Here is a 17,093-nt window from a genome sequence, read left to right as displayed (position 1 = left end):
TCACAGTTAAAAGTTGCACCACCCTACCAAAATCTGAAATGGTGCCCTGCCACTTCCTCAACTGTGTCCTCAAACCAGGGGGTAAGGGATTGGGGATTTTGTTACGTGCTGTCTATTAAATCTGCAGAGGGACTTACCACATTATCCCACTTGTGAGTCTCTTGAGCTGTACTGAACCCAGTCAGCCACATTGCTAACAGCTGCACAGATGATATTGTGGTCACAGATCATCAAGAGCCCCTACAAACTACAGAACACTAATTTTACGTTAGCTATATCAGGTCGCATGACTGGGGAAATTCACGGATATTGCAGGGGCCCTGGTGACCCTGAGAATAGTATTTTACCTTGATATATTTATCTTCTGTTTAATAATAATTACTGTCTTAAACATATTGTATGTGTTTGTGTTATTTCATGGAAGTCTCCAACTATCTGGCAAATAAGTGGTGGTTACCCAGTGATTAGAATTTTCCCCTCAAGCTGCCCTGGTGACTCTGCCAGGAAGGAGCAAGGGAGTGGAGGCATTACCAAATAAATTCAGATGGGAAGAAAAAGAAGTTACACCCTGCTGAATGTATGGCGGGATCCAGAAGAACCCAGGCCTGTTCATCAAAACCCATAAGGAGACTGGCGCTAAAGGAGGTAACCAAATGGATAGGGGGCACTACATACAATTTGATGTTTCCGAATTTTTAAGAATCAGGATAAAGAACAATCTTTTGGGAGAAACACACAGGTGTGGTACAATAAAACAGAAAGTTTGAATATCCAGTATTTCTGGATATTATTGGAGCAGGAAACAAGGTCCAGAGACAAAGGAATTAGCTGCAATGTAGGATTCCAGAACAAAACCTCAATTTAACATTTTTAAACATGCCTCTAGGATACGAAGATCACTAAAATCTACATAAATAAATAGGCTTCATTCTTCCAAGGCCCTGTACAAGCAGCATGTCTCAGGATTGGGTCAGTCAAGACAAGACTGACTCAGGGTTATCTGGACATAGCTAAACTGAGACACTCGGTCCAGCCCATCTTTGGCAGAATTCCAGCCCAACTAAGACTGTGTGATCTATCTCTATGTTATCCTAGAGATTCCTGTAAGTTCTCAAAATTGACCATCTGGTTATAAATCCAAGGTCTCAGGAGCTTGTTGGAATAACAATATTCATCAAGAAAGAAAGGGAAATTAATCGAGGAAAATATTTTCCTTCAGTTGCATACTTATCTGCTAAATGTTTTTAATTCCAAAAGTGTAGTTGAATATTATGAGGTAAGTCCTCATCTAGACATACCAGTTCAAATTCACTGGGTAGCAGAGACCTTTGGTTTATTGACAGTAATTTTATAAATACAGCTATTATTTGAGTACTAATATGCACAAAGGTTGATTTTAATATTAATTCACCATTGATATAATTCAGACTGTTTTCTCATTTTATTTTCTATTTCTTTAAAAACATGCTGGGCGTATTTGGAGTGTATACAAAGCTTATAGTTAATTCCAAAACTGGAGTTCTTAAAGGAGCCTGATGGCATTAGGTGCAAAACCCCCAATTAATTTCAAGGGGAGTTGGGCACCTAACTTCCTTAAGTTCCTTTAAGGATTCCAGCCTAACCCCTACAAATAGAGGGCTATAAAGAAGCACTTGACAGCCACAGCACCAAAAACAGAGCCACCACAGACCACATTATATTTCCCACTGTGCAGATACAAGAGCTATTCCTAAGGGAATTCCACACCAGTGCACATGTGCAGAATTCACATCTGTCACACATTTCTTTGCTTCCCTGCAGAAAAATGACTTTCTGATAGGGAAGCAAAGGGAAGCAGCAAGAGTGGTCATGTGCCCCTTCCAAGCAGCGCAGGAATGTCGTTTCAGGTGCCAAGAGCAGTCGTTGGAGAGAGAAATCACTGGGGGAGTGAGGTGTCTGGGGACACCCTAGCTGGTGCTGAATCAGACCCACCAGGAGCCGGGGCCAGGTCAGACCCATCCCCCATCCACCCAACCCCTGTGCATCTGGACCCCATATAGTCAGACCCCCCTCAATGAGCCTCACTTCCTGCACCCAGAACCCCACCACCAAGTCCCCGGGCCCCCCTGCTGAACCCCACCCGCTGCATCCAGACCCCCACCCCTGCACCCAGACCACCCTCTGCCAAGCCCCACCCCTCAGCACCCAGAACCCCCCACACCCCTACGGAGCCCCTGTGCATCCAGATTTCCCCCTGCACCCAGACCCTCACTGAACCACCCACTCGCAGACTGCCCGACACAGAATCCTCTCATTCCACACCTGGATCCCCCCACACTAAGCCCCTCCGCACTTAGATCTTCCCAGGCTGAGCCTGCATGCCCACATCTGGTGCGCCTGGTGCGGAGGGACAGGGGCTCAGGGTGTTTCTGGGGCAGGCCTGGCCCTTGCGCTGCATGAGGGTCAGGTGCAGCCTCACTGCTGAGTCTATGTCCTGGGGAGATGGGGGGAAAGCAGGGTAATCTCTGTGCAGTCAGTGGCCTGTGCCATGCTGGAGCCTCCACATTTATTTATTGACAAATAGAATGTGGAGAATTTTAAAATATTGTGCACAGAACTTATATTTTTTTGGTGCAGAATTTTTAATTTTTTGGTGCAGAATTCCTTCAGGAGTAAAGAGCAGGCAAGAGACAGTGCAAAGTCTCCCCACCCCGCCTTCCATACTTGATCAGGAAGCAACTACAGACCTAGGCTCTGATCCTGCAGAGACTTATGGAAGAAGAGCTGGATGAGGCTTTTTTAAAACAACTAACAAAATCATCCAAAGCACAGGACTTGGTGGTGATGGGGGACTTCAACTACCCAGACATCTGTTCAGAAAATAATACAGCTGGGCACAGATTATCCAACAAGTTCTTGGAATGTATTGGAGACAATATTTTAGTTCAGAAGGTGGAGACAGCTACTAGGGGAGAGGCTGTTTGACAAATAGGAACTGGTTGAAAATTTGAAAGTGGAAGATAGCTTAGGTAAAAGTGGACATGAAATGGTAGAGTTCATGATTGTAAGGAATGGTAGGAGGGAAACCACCACAATAAAGATAAATTTCAGGTTTCAGAGTAGCAGCCGCGTTAGTCTGTATTCGCAAAAAGAAAAGGAGTACTTGTGGCACCTTAGAGACTAACAAATTTATTTGAGCATAAGCTTTCGTGAGCTACAGCTCACTTCATCAGATGCATATGCTTATGCTCAGATAAATTTGTTAGTCTCTAAGGTGCCATAAGTACTCCTTTTCTTTTTGCGAATAAAGATAAAGTATTTCAAGAAGGCAGACTTTAACAAACTCAGGAAGTTGGTAGGTAAGATCCCATGGGAAGCAAGTATAAGGGGAAGAAGAGTTCAAAAGAGTTGGCAGTTTTTCAGAGACATTATTAAGGTCAGAAGAGCAAACTATCCCACTGTAAAGGAAAGATAGGAAGTATGGCAAGAGACTACCCTAGCTTAATCAAGAATTCTTCAATGATCTGAAACTCAAAAAAGTCCTACAAAACGTGGAAACTAGGTCAAATTACAAAGGATGAATATAAACAAATAACACAGATATGTAGGGACAAAATTAAAAAGGCAGAGGCATGAAATGAGATTAAACTAGCTGAAGACATAGGGGGTAACAAGAAAACATTCTATAAATACCTTAGAAGCAAGAGGAAGGCCAAGGACAGGGTAGGCCCATGACTCAATGAGGGGGAAAAAACAATAACAGTAAATTTGGAAATGGCAGAGGTGTGAAATGACTTCTTTGTTTCAGTTTTCACCAAAAAGATTAGTAGTGATTGGGTGTATAACATAGTGAATGCCAGTGAAAATGAGGTAGGATCAGAGGCTAAAATAGGGAAAAAACAAGTTAAAAGTTACTTAGACAAGTTAGATGTCTTCAAGTCACCGGGGCCTGATGAAATACATCCTAGAATACTCAAGGAGCTGACTGATGAGGTATCTGAGCCATTAGCAATTATCTTCAAAAAGTCATAGAAGATGGGAGAGATTCCAGAGAACTGGAAAAGGGCAAATATAGTGCCCATCTATAAAAAGGGAAATAAGGGGAATTACAGTCCAGTCAACTTAACTTCCGTACCTGGAAAGATAATGGAGCAAATAATTAAGCAATCAATTTGCAGACACCTAGAAGATAATGAAGTGATAAGAAACAATCAGCATGGATTTGTCAAGAACAAATCATGTCAAACCAGCCTAATAGCTTTCTCTGACAGGGTAACAAGCCTTATGGATGGGGGGAAGCAGTTGATGTGGTAGGTCTTGACTTTAGTAAGGCTTTTGATACTCTCTCATGACTTTCTCATAAACAAACTAGGGAAATACAACCAAGATGGAGCTACTGTAAGGTGGGTGCATAACTGGTTGGAAAACCATTCCCAGAGAGTAGTTATCAGTGGTTCACAGTCAAGCTAGAAGGGCATAATGAGTGGGGTCCCGTGGGAATCAGTTCTGGGTCCGGTTCTGTTCAATATCTTCATCAATTATTTAGATAATGGCATAGAGTTTACACTTATAAAATTTGCGGACGATACCAAGTTGGGAGGGGTTGAAAGTCCTTTGGAGGACAGAATTAAAATTCGAAATGATCTGGACAAACTGGAGAAATGGTCTGAAGAAAACAGGATGAATTTCAATAAGGACAAATACAAAGTATTCCATTTAGGAAGGAACAATCAGTTGCATACATATAAAATAGGAAATGACTGCCTAGGAAGGAGTACTGCAGAAAGGGATCTGTGGGTCACAGTGGACCACAAGCTAAATATGAGTCAACAGTGTAACGCTGTTGCAAAAAAAGCAAACATAATTCTGGGATGTATTAGCAGGAGTGTTGTAAGCAGGACACGTGAAGTAATTCTTCTGCTCTACTCTGTGCTCATTAAGCCTCAACTGGAGTATTGCGTCCAGTTCTGGGCGCCACATTTCAGGAAAGATGTGGACAAATTGGAGAAAGTCCAGAGAAAAGCAACAAAAATGATTAAAGGTTTAGAAAACATGACTTCTGAGGGAAGATTGAAAAAATTGGGTTCGTTTAGTCTGGAGAAGAGAAGACTGAGAGGGGGCATGATAACTGTTCTCAAGTACATCAAAGGTTGTTACAAGGAGCAGGGGAGAAATTATACTCCTTAACCTCTGAGGAAAGGACAAGAAACAATGGGCTTAAATTGAAGCAAGAGCGGTTTAGGTTGCAAATTAGGAAAAACGTCCTAACTGTCAGGGTGGTTAAATACTGGAATAAATTGCCCAGGGAGGTTCTGGAATCTCTGTCATTGGAGATTTTTAAGAGCAGGTTAGACAAACATCTGTCAGGGATGGTTTAGATAATACTTAGTCCTGCCATGAGCTCAGGGGACTGGACTAAATGACCTCTCGATGTGCCTTCCAGTCCTACAATTCTATGGTTCTATGATAAAGTTAACTGTATGTTCTGTGGGTAGAGCTAACAAAGCAACACAACTACTCACAGAGCAGAAAGTTCAACATAAGCATGAATTTTTGCAGGATCAGGGTCCTATCTTCGCACTTCTTGAGCTAAAGGGCTGGGGAGGTGTGGGTATGTGGGGGGAAATGGTCAGGTGCCACCTGGGACAGCACCTGGGGTCTCAGAAGGGGTGGGCTTTGGCTCTACTACCTCTTCCACATTGTCTGGCAGAATGATGCTGATGGCAGACCTAAGTGTATGCTTCCCTCTAAAAAGTAGGGGTAGGAGCCACATTAAAGTATGCTCCTTCCAATTCCTAAAGGATTCAGACAGGAATAACGCCCCAGGGCACTGGCAATGGTGGAACTGCCTTTCCCAGCACTGCTGTTTCGAGCCACAAGGCAGCTGCATTATAGTAAGATCAAATTCATATCACAGACCAAACAAGCTCCCACATGACTAGTTGGCAAAAATTAAACAATCAGATCTCCCCTTGAATGACTCATCTGACCTTTAATGCACAAAAGCTTCCCCTCATTTCTGTTTTAACTGTAAACACATTTGTACTTGCTTACACTGTACAGATTGCTGAGAGTGTATACAACACATTTGCAGCAGACTTCTGCACTTCTAGTCATGAAAAGAAGCCTCTATCCGCCTCTTGCACCCTCAGAACTCCTGGGTGACGTTTTACCCAGCCTTCCAGGCACTTTAGACTATAAGGTCTCTGCCTCAGAGGCCTGTGTGGGCAGAGGGGGCATTCAGTCCACATGTTTGGGCTTAACCCAATTTTTGTGTTTCGTTTTCTACTTTTTTATTTTTAACTTTGTATTTTTAAACAACATGAGATAGATATGTATTACCAGAGGAAAAAGAAAAGGAGTACTTGTGGCACCTGAGAGACTAACAAATTTATTTGAGCATAAGCTTTCGTGAGCTACAGCTCACTTCATTGGATGCATGCAGTAGAAAATGATGAGTGATTTTAAAACATTTTGGACCCAACTCTGATCCCAGTTATAATAGAGGAAACATACTACAATCTACTGAAGGTAATGGGTTTACTCTACATGTACAATAATTTAAATGAGATCAGAATTTGGCCCTTTGTTTCTCTGATATGAAATCAATACGTTAAGCCTAGGATTTTCAAAGGTGCCTAAGGGAGGGATGCACCAATTCCCACAGAATTTCAATGGCAGGTAGGTACCTAACTTTCTTACAATCCTTTGAAATTTTATAGGCATGCACATAATACTTACATTAAACTGTAATTCAGAAATAAACCATAAGCTAATGCCCATGATTTCTCATAGAATCAAAAACTTACAAATCATTAAATTTCTCCAGTATTACATCTGGTGTGAACACATCCAATATTCCAATAACCTAAAAACAGGAGAGAGAAAAAACAGAAATATATGGATTAAGATTTCATCAACACAAAATCCCCAAGCCACATAATAAATGAAGAAATATAGTGTAGAACATTACCAAAATGAGACATTAGTTACAAACATAAAGATGAGAAGTAGCTTGCCTATAGCAAAGCACACAACTTCTAGTATAAATGAGGTCTGTCACCCATTATCCATCAATTTTTATCTCCATCACTAGGTCTGCTTGACCTAAGGATAAACAAGCTTTAAACGTACATTTTTTTTATATATATAAGCAAGGTTGAGTGATAATTATATAAAACAGCTGATAAAACCAAACAAACTAAAACTTTACCATACTGTACACACAGGAATAGTCCATCATTGTTATTCAGTCACTTCTGGGGAAAAGTGAGCCAACTGTGGGTCAATCCATAGTAACACTAAATAATTTAGGATAGCAAATAAAATGAATTTTCCAAATTCATCTGCAGGGAAATTTTGGTAGGCAGAATATAATTCCCAGAATGGAATTTGGTCAGGACCCTGGGACTAAACTTGTTTATCCCTGTGAAAAGGGATAATTGGCCTTAAGTGACCATAAGTCATCAAGAATACAATTGGGAATTTAACTCTATATCTTGGACTGCTGCTGCACGCGGCTCCCCGGGCCGAGGGGAGGGAGGGGGCGGCGGCGCTCCCCGGGCCGAGGGGAGGGGGCAGCGGGGGCAGCCCCTCCCTCCAAACAGAGGGAGCAAGGAGAGGCAGCACAGCCAGAAGGGAAGAGGAGGGGCCAGAGTCTCTCCGCTTCTGACCATGCTGCTGTCCCCCCAGCCTCTGAAGCAGCTGCAGCTCCGGGGCTGGCAGGCTGCAGCCATGCCGCTCGGCCCCACCCCCCAGAGCAGGCTGTGGCCGCGCCGCCGGGCCAACCGGAGCAGCCTGCAGCCATGCCACCTGGCCCAGCCTGCTGGAACATGCTGCGACCGCGCCACCTGGTCTGGCCCGCCGGAGCAGGCTGCAGCCGCGCTGCCCAGCCTGCCGGAGCAGCTCCAGCCAGGCCAGAGACAGCCTCCCCTGACCCTCCCCAAATAAAGTGGGAAGGGATGGGATAGGGAGAGTGTGGCGGTCCCTGGCTAAGGGTGGGGTCGTGGGGGGTGGTCACAGGGGTTACTCGCCTGACCTCCAGCTTCTCCCCGCCCCAAAATTTCCCCACCAGTTCTTGTCCCGGCCCATCAGGGTAAGCAACTGGCATGCCGGGACACTTTGGTTTACTTAGGTTTACCTCCATGCCTGTGGACACTCGAGGTAAACAAACCATGTCTGCCCGCCAGCGGCTTATCCTGATGGCCTGGGAGCCAAAGTTTGCTGACCCCTGAATTATAGGGTCAGCTTATGAATGGGTCATAAAAATTTTCCATTTTTACTTATCCCTCTTGGGGGGGGGTCAGCTTATAAATGAACCGGCTTATGATCGAGTATATACAGTAGTCTTTTTGGAGCCATGAAAAGAACAATAAAAAAATGAAAGAACCGCTCCACAAAACATTAGTAAGACCCATTACTAGACAATCAAAAATAAAGTAAAAGAGGATGTATGTATTCAAAACCATGCTTTAAAGTACTGAGGTTATAGCAAATATTTTATTTTTCAGATTTCTACAGCAGAGTTTTATAAATATCCACCACAGAAACTTTTCACTCATGATGCAGAAAGTGACACCGAAGCTGAATCATGGAATTTTAAGGGCTTTGCTTCTAGTTAAAACTTTGCATGTACACTTTTCTAAAGGTTTCAGAGTAACAGCCGTGTTAGTCTGTATTCGCAAAAAGAAAAGGAGTACTTGTGGCACCTTAGAGACTAACCAATTTATTTGAGCATGAGCTTTCGTGAGCTACAGCTCACATGCATCCGATGAAGTGAGCTGTAGCTCACGAACGCTCATGCTCAAATAAATTGGTTAGTCTCTAAGGTGCCACAAGTACTCCTTTACTTTTCTAAAGCTGCATCTTGCCGAGTCTACATTTCAAAAATTCTTAATATATATGTAGCTAGCATCTAAAGAGTGTGTCATTATAAATGGAAAGTTAGTATTTGAACTTCAGCCTGGCCACCAAGTGCCTTCTCTTCCCATTAAAACCCACTACTTCCTGGGAAGAAGTGTTCCTTGTCCTCTAACTAATACACTTTCTGTGTCCTCATTTACCTGAACTGTTGCCCTGTGTCCTGTCTATTTTAGATTGTAAGCTACATGATGGTGACAGCAGGCTTCAACAGGAAAAGTAATTGATACCGCAGAAGATGGGGCAATGTATGGATGCTGCACCACATGGATTTGCAAAAAGTATCCTTAAGGCAAACAAAGCATGGGAACCTGTATTATGCTCCTTTTCTTGTTGTGAAACATGAGAAGCTGGAAAAGGTATTTCAACAGAAAATACCAGCCAAAAATCAAAGAGATTAGTAAAGCTCATTAAAATTCCTCTTCAGCTCCCATTAAAGTCAGCAGGAGTATATTAGTTACTTGGACTATCCTGTTAGTTAACAACAGGATTTGTCCTGAGAGGCAAAGAACTGAGCTCATACTTTTCAGGTAAACTGGCAAACTAATTGAGACAAGCTTGTCATCTGTTTTTATCGTTGCAAATCCTCGGAATTGAAAAGACTGGGGAAAGAGCAGCAACTCCATTCAAAAGACCAATGTAGAGAGCAAAATGGGAACTGAACACAGAATATTTTTATAAACATGCAATGGACGGTTGTCCCTCTTTTATTGTCATACCCATTTGATTTGATAAACTAGTTTATTCTTTTTCATAATGGATTTTCTAAAGCAACATCATTGAAACTGACATGGACAAGTCAGACTAAAAATAATTAATCATTTATAAATATCAAAGAGAGAACTCTGGTTCCTTCTCATCAGTGACCTTTATTTAATAGCTATGTTTCAGAGAGTTTTTTCCAAACTAGAATATAGTTATTAATATTTCCATTTATGTCACAGCCTGCTGCAGATACATTACAAACAAGAGGATACAAAATAAAATAAATACTATAAGGAAGATATAATTTCGGTGACTAATGTAAATATAAGAAAAATTACTGGTTAGTATGTTGGAAATATTCTTCTCCATAACACCCTGCAAAAACATTTGCTACCATGGAATGCCATTCCTCTATTAAATATAAGGTTCTTAAACATAATGACTGACATAAAGACCAGTTTGGATAGTAAAGCACAAATGACACACGGTGCTTATTTCTTTTATAACTTGGTATGTATAAAATAAAATAGAAAATACCTTGACGTTATCAACAATGAGAAAGAGGACAGGTCACTGATACAGAGTGATCTGGAAGACTCAGTAAGCTGGGCACAAGCAAATAACATGCATTTTAATACAGCTACATGTAATGTATACGTGTAGGAGAAAAGAATGTAGGCCACACTTAGAAGATGGAGGACTTTATCCTGGGAAGCAATGGTGCTGGAACAGGGAAAGGGAGCAGTGGGCAATTCCCCCCCCCTCCCCACTTTTAAAAGTGGGAGGGCCATGCCCCACACTTTTTAACAAAAGAAACATATGAGTTTGCCCCCCAAGAGGTGACCCATGCCTGCCCATAGTGGGCACAGTCAGGGCAGTGGTTTCAACCGATGTTACTGAGCATGCTCAGTCCATCTGAGCATGCTTAGTACAAGCCAAGCAGCAAATCTGTGTGGGCATGCTACCCTGCATCCCACCCCCCACTTCTACAAAGGTTCCGGTGCCCTTACTGGGAAGTGGTGACTGAAAAAGATTTGGGGTCATGGTGGATAATCAGCTGAACATGAACTCCCAGTGCAATGCTGTGGCCAAAAGGGCTAATGCTATCTTTGGATGCATAAACAGGGGAATCTCAAGTAGGAGCACAGAGGTTATTTTACCTCTTTCTTTGGTACTGGTGCAACCCTACTGAACTACTGTGTCCAGTTCTTGTGTCCACAATTCAAGAAGGATGTTAATAAATTGGAGAGGGCTCAGAGAAGAGCCAAGAGAATGATTACATGATTAGAACATATGCCTTATAACGATAGACTCAGGAAGCTCAATCTATTTAGCTTAAGAAAGAGATGGTTAAAGGATGACTTGATCACAGTCTTTAAGTACCTACAAGGGGAACAAATATTTCCTAATGGACTCTTCAATCTAGCAGACAAAGGTATAACAAAATCCAATGGCTGGAAGTGGAAGCTACACAAATTTAGACTGGAAATAAGGAGCAAATGTTTTATAGTGAGGATAATTAACCACTGGAACAATTTACCAAGGTTTATGGTGGAGTCTCCATCACTGACACTTTTTAAAATCAAGATTTTTTAAAAATATATGCTCTAGTTCAAAAGGAATTATTTTGGAGACATTCTATAGCCTGTGTTATACAGGTCAGACTAGATGATCACAATGGTCCTTTCTGGCCTTGGAATCTATGAAAAACATTCTTCAATTATATTTTGATTGCTTCACCAGAGCACTTGCTGTTATTAGAGATGCAAGTTCTGTGGACAAGGAATACTACTATAAGATACCACTGGAAAAGGTCTATGTCTATGGTAGACATTAGCAGTGATGCTCTCCACCAGGGTCTCACTTTTACCAATCAGTTTTTAAGATGAGATTTCTGGCATGCAGTAGCACAATGAGGTGAGTACGCCATCAACCCATGGCCATCTGAGTGATTGTTTGTTTTATCCTGTGTTCATTGGTTCCTTGTAAACTCAGTGCAAGACCCTCCACCATCCTTTTAAAGACAGATCCAAAGTGGAGTGAATGGTATGGGAGAAAAAATCAAACTCAGATTTTTTTTTTCAATATTAGTGTCTTGTGTAGCCCCCGCTTTCTCCTTCCCTGATAGAGTAGGAGGAGCTACTCTGAGGATAAAGTAGTATCACTGATCTTGAAAATCTGGAGTGCAAGGTAACAAAGATAATAGCAATAAAATTAAATTGCTCTCAGGAATCGTTAGTAGCAGCCTGCAACACCACGTTTAAGGATATTTCCAGAAGAACAGATTCTGAAAGAAAATCTAGGGATAGAGAAGACAAGACAGTCAACACTAAATTGTTAAAAGAATTGATTCCTGGCAAACAAAAAGATGGATTTCTTTACATACCACTGTGACACAGAGACCCCTTGGCAAAGGGTTCCCTGTTCTTTGCAGACAACTCTCACCCCAGACCTGACAAACTCACAACACCAAACACATCTTACAGGGTGTATATCCTTGAAGAGTAACACGTAAGGTATGTACAGAAAGCTCATAACTGGTCAAGACTCATAATCATTGTATGTATGGGTAATATTTAAGGATTTATATTGAAAGTATGCTCCATGGACTTGGAGTAAAAGTTAGGCCTTGTTTACATTGCAGAGTTTTAGCGATGAAACAGTGGAGGTGCACACTGCAAGGCCCTTTTCGGCAACAAAACTCCTCAGTTTCAGCAACAAAATAAAACCACCTCAATGAGAGTCATAGAGCTTTATATGCAAAAGTTTAGTTGCCAAAGTGCCAGTGTAGACACTGCACTTGATTTTATCACTTTAATTGAGGGTCTCCCACAATGCTCATCCTGACCACTCTGGTCAGCAATTCCAACTCCGCTGCCCTGCAGCCAGGTAAGCAACCATCTGCCCCATCTCCTTTAAAGCCCCAGGAATTTTTGAAATTCCACTTCCTGTTTGCTCGACATGGAGAGCTCACATCTCACATCACGTCTTCCCAGCTGACCATGGTGGCTCCACACAGCAAATGCTCTTCTGTTTGAACCAATGCAGAGCTGCTGGATCTGCTCAGTATTTGGGGAGAGGAGGCTGTGCAGTCCCAGCTGCGCTCCAGCCATTGGAATTTCTATACCTACGGGCAGATTTCTTGAGGCTTGTGTGAAAAGGGTTATGATCAGGACATGCTGGCTATGATCAGGACACGCTGCAGTGCAGAGCAAAGATCAAGGAGCTGAGGTATGCGTACTGGAAGGCAAGGCAGGAAAACCATTGTTCTGGTGCTGCGCCTCAGACCTGCTGTTTTTACCAGGAATTGGACGCTATCCTTGGTGGCGACCCCACCTCCACTGCCAAGAGCCCTTTGGATACTTCATTGGGGATGGAACTGGCAGAAAATGGACCTAACCCAGAGGATGAAGTCATTGACAAAGAGGTGGAGGCAGACAACGATGTGGAGCCAGGGCGGGATTAACCCATAGGCTAATAAGGCTATAACCTTAGGCCCTCCTATTTTTAGGCCCTAATGTAAGCCCTCCATTCCATACTGAAATAACAGCTGAGCGACGGTAGCAGGGCATCGGAAATTTTTTTGTCTCATTAGATATTGCTTTGTACAAATTAATCCATCAAGATTGTGAATTCAATTTATGATGGTTGTGATTTTGTTTTTGTGGGTTAAGGAAGTGGTTGTGGCCCAAGCAATATTGAACTTTGTACACAGTAGGCCTACACTGGACAATAGAAACTATGTCAAAGAAAGGAGGATAGAAGAAATTGAAGGAGGCCAAAGAAAGATGGTAAAGACAAGATGTAGTGCTGAAAGGTGTTCCTTCTCTCCTAACTATTTTTTCTCCTACTTAGTCTGGTGGTGAAGGAGGCCAGGCGAATACCAGCCCAAGTGAACCTGCTGCACCTGCACCTGATGAAAAGGAGCAACCTCCTGTGACTTCTCTAGCTGCAGTCTCGCCCCACTCTTCTGAAGACTTTCCCAGTGATAGTAACACAAAAATATCCTTCTCCAACGATTCAGGCGGGTGGGACATGACTTCTCAAGATCTCATGGCACACTGGACTGAGAAGGGCCAACAGAAATGCCAGAATCTAGATGCTGATTTTTCATTGACAAACCGAGAGTACAACCAATCAGAATAGTTATCTGACCAAATCAATGTTTGAATATGTGAAGCCTAACAAACAGATTGGCAAGCGAGAATGGCTCATCTATTCACCTTCTAAGAAGAAAGCATACTGTTTTTATTGCCACCTGTTTTCTGATACCAAAAAGTGGGGAATGTTCTCTGGAGGCTGGAAGAACACTGCATACATTACCAATCATGCAATGAGTGAGCAGCATACATTGTCAGTTAGCAGCTACCATGCCTGAAAGAAAGTTAGTGGCAGAATTGATACCCAAATGGAAAACCAGTTTTTGGAAGCTCGTGCTTATTGGAAGAATGTTCTCAGACACACAGTTGAAACCATAGTTTTTCTTGCTGAGCGTGGTCTGCAATTCCGTGGCTCAGATGAGAGCTAATCGCTAAGTTTGACCGTTTCTTAGCTCAGCACATCAATGAACACGCAAATCGTGGAAAAGGCCATACATTTATCAAAGACTGATGTTATTTATTTATTTATTTTTAAAGCTAAAGCTAAGATTAAGGTAAATTACATCAAGATTAAAAAACTGAGTAGATTCTCTCTCCTGAATTTTAGCATTTGTGGCTACATAGTTTCAAAATGTTCCTTAGCTTAAGTAACTCTTACAAAGAACGTTGGAACCTACCTTTAATTGTTATTGTTCATCTATCAGTATCCATCAACATTTATGTATGGAACATTTGTGTATAGCATTATAGATGTGCATGGTGCTTTATGGAGTAAAAATATGGGGGTAAAATTCTGGCTCCCCGAAGCAAAAATCCCACTGACTTCAATGAACCCAGACTTCCACCTATGGTCCCTGCCCTACCTTACAATTTAGGGGGCTGATTCTGCAAAAGCTTACTACTGAGCTGCATAATACCATGAATAGTCTCAGTAGGTGCTCTAGAGAGTGCTTTCAAGTTCAGATCATAGATTAGAGAAAACATTACATGACACAGGAAGATTCCAAGAGAATGAGCGGGAGAAACATGCATCCGATGAAGTGAGCTGTAGCTCACGAAAGCTTATGCTCAAATAAATTGGTTAGTCTCTAAGGTGCCACAAGTACTCCTTTTCTTTTTGCGAATACAGACTAACACGGCTGTTACTCTGAAACCTGTCCTTTTTTTTTGCGGATACAGACTAACACGGGGCTGCTACTCTGAAACCTGCAAAATAAAGGTTACTTATTTTCACAAGACACGTTCTGTTAATTCTTTTTAAAAACTGTTATAGTATTCATTTAGAAGACACGAGGGAGAGAAATCACAGCCTATTTAAAGGATGTAAAAAGTTGAAATGTTGGGAGGTTGTGTTTCAGAATCTGAGTCACAACTTCAAGGTGTTGTCTATACCAAGCCCCACTAGCCCAAGTCTGTCAGCCCTGGCTGGGAGGCTTGCTCCAAAATACTGTTGTAGACATACCTGGTGAGGAAACCAGTTCAGGAAAACATCCCTAATTGAGGAAAGCACTTAGCACATGTTTAACTGTAAGTATGTGCTTAGATCCCATTGTTAACATGCTTAAGTGCCTACCTGTATCAGGGCACATAAGGAAGCAAGGGATACCTGTGGCCAAAGACAGACTAACATCTAAGTGTGGCCCAGCTGATGAAAAACAGCCTCAAATCTGCAGATATGTTTCCATGGCAATTGTGGGACAGATCAGTTGAATTCTTCAGTGCTCTCATAATCCATTACTGCCTGTGGTGAAGGAGGGTGAGGGAGCCAGGCCTCCACTCTGAAACTGCAAATTCCTTTTTCCTGAAGAGATTTGTGCTTCAGCATGCCTCTCTTGTTTTATAGGTAAGAATCCTTCTGAGCATACCTAGGCTGTGATGTAATTACAATATGAGTGTATATTCCATTTATCAGCAATATTTGCAAACTTCACTGAGGATGCAGACATCTTTGGGCCCAATTCCTAAAAACCGACCACACAGTAGGGAAAACTTTAAAAGTTTGTGCAGTTTCTAGCAGTATTCTCCATTACAGCTCTCACAAACGGCTACAATCTGTCTGAGAACATTTCTAAAATATCTGTAGCCATATATGCATATTTCTGATCAAATACCACTTTCAAACAGTTGATGAAATACAGTATGCCACAAAAACTCACATGCATTTTTTTTTTTTTTGCGTGCAAAAGTGGCAATATGAATAACACAAGACTGGAGGGATTGGGAACTTCCCCTGAGCGATGTAGTTATACTGATGTAAATGTATAGTGTAGACTTGGCCTAAGTCTGCTCTGGATAAAAGTGTCTAATGGTATGTCAAGTGTTAGCTATTAACACTGACACCTTGGTTCCAATGACAGGTTTCAGAGTTGCAGCCGTGTTAGTCTGTATTCGCAAAAAGAAAAGGAGTACTTGTGGCACCTTAGAGACTAACAAATTTATTTGAGCATAAGCTTTTGTGAGCTACAGCTCACTTCATCGGATGCATTCAGTGGATTTCCGATGAAGTAAGCTGTAGCTCACGAAAGCTTATGCTCAAATAAATTTGTTAGTCTCTAAGGTGCCACAAGTACTCCTTTTCTTCTTGGTTCCAATGTTCAACTTCACTGGCATGTCAGAACCAATCTAAGAGCTACAAACCCTTAGCTTTCTTGGAGTGCTGTTGCTCTATGACTTCACAAAGCAGGCTGGGGAGCAGCTCAATCTTGGCTGCTTCTCCAAACTCTTCTCCTCCTCCTTTCTTGCATTCTCCTACTGGGCAGCTAAAAAAAATAATTCAATATAAAGCTGACAGTGTGTTACAATTGAAGACCATTCACAACTGTTTTATTCCTTTCAGCTGCAGAGGGTACAACTCAGTAGGAGTGGCCACAAAGGTATTTGTAACTCTGGCTAGTAGCCTTCCTCAGGTCAGTGTGCGCTGGGGATGTTTTCCCAAGTGGTGGCTAGAATGAAAGCCTTTTTGTCAGCTATTAAGAAACCAAATACTGAATTTGTGGAAATCAAATTTAAAAGCAAACTCAGACCATTGGAAATGAGTGTCAACTATTTAAAATGAGTGAATAGGACATATAGAGTAAGGGAGCAGCACAATAAATTCCATGAGACATGGCTCCTCTACATGGAACACTTGAATTTAGAAGACTAGAATTGTATGACAATAGGAACAGAGATAAAGGAACAGATATTTTACAAAACAGCTGTTGCTCTATTGATCCTATCAACATTTTCTGAAGCATACCTTTATTCATAACTGGACATATCCTCGCTACTAGGAATGGTGGGTTATGAATGAAGCAGAACATCTGTCTCATAGCCAGGGATACCACCCTTTATTGGTATAAAAGATTCCTGTTATTCAAAATGTTTGAGTGACTGATATATTGACTCTGC

General features: G+C 42.0%; 1 protein-coding gene across 2 annotated transcripts in view; it reads right to left on the bottom strand.

Annotated features, from left to right (window-relative positions):
• The window catches only part of MAPK12 (mitogen-activated protein kinase 12), a 71,996-nt gene that overhangs the window by 41,142 nt on the left and 13,761 nt on the right, over nucleotides 1–17,093 (bottom strand). The window contains exons 1-2 of one of the 2 annotated variants that reach the window (XM_043550532.1): nucleotides 7,193–7,434; nucleotides 6,789–6,847 (exon numbers count right to left, since the gene is read on the bottom strand). In XM_043550532.1, coding sequence (XP_043406467.1) covers nucleotides 6,789–6,847; nucleotides 7,193–7,222 — 89 coding nt within the window. In that variant the 5' untranslated portion in view covers nucleotides 7,223–7,434. Of the gene's footprint in view, nucleotides 1–6,788; nucleotides 6,848–7,192; nucleotides 7,435–17,093 lie in introns of those variants that run through there. The other variant, XM_037889007.2, reaches the window with a different exon arrangement.

This window comes from Chelonia mydas, chromosome 1 (genome assembly GCF_015237465.2).
Source record: "Chelonia mydas isolate rCheMyd1 chromosome 1, rCheMyd1.pri.v2, whole genome shotgun sequence".
In the NCBI taxonomy this organism is placed as follows: Eukaryota; Metazoa; Chordata; order Testudines; family Cheloniidae; genus Chelonia; species Chelonia mydas.
Note: the sequence above shows the minus strand (reverse complement) of the source record. Positions and strands in the feature narration are given on the sequence as shown.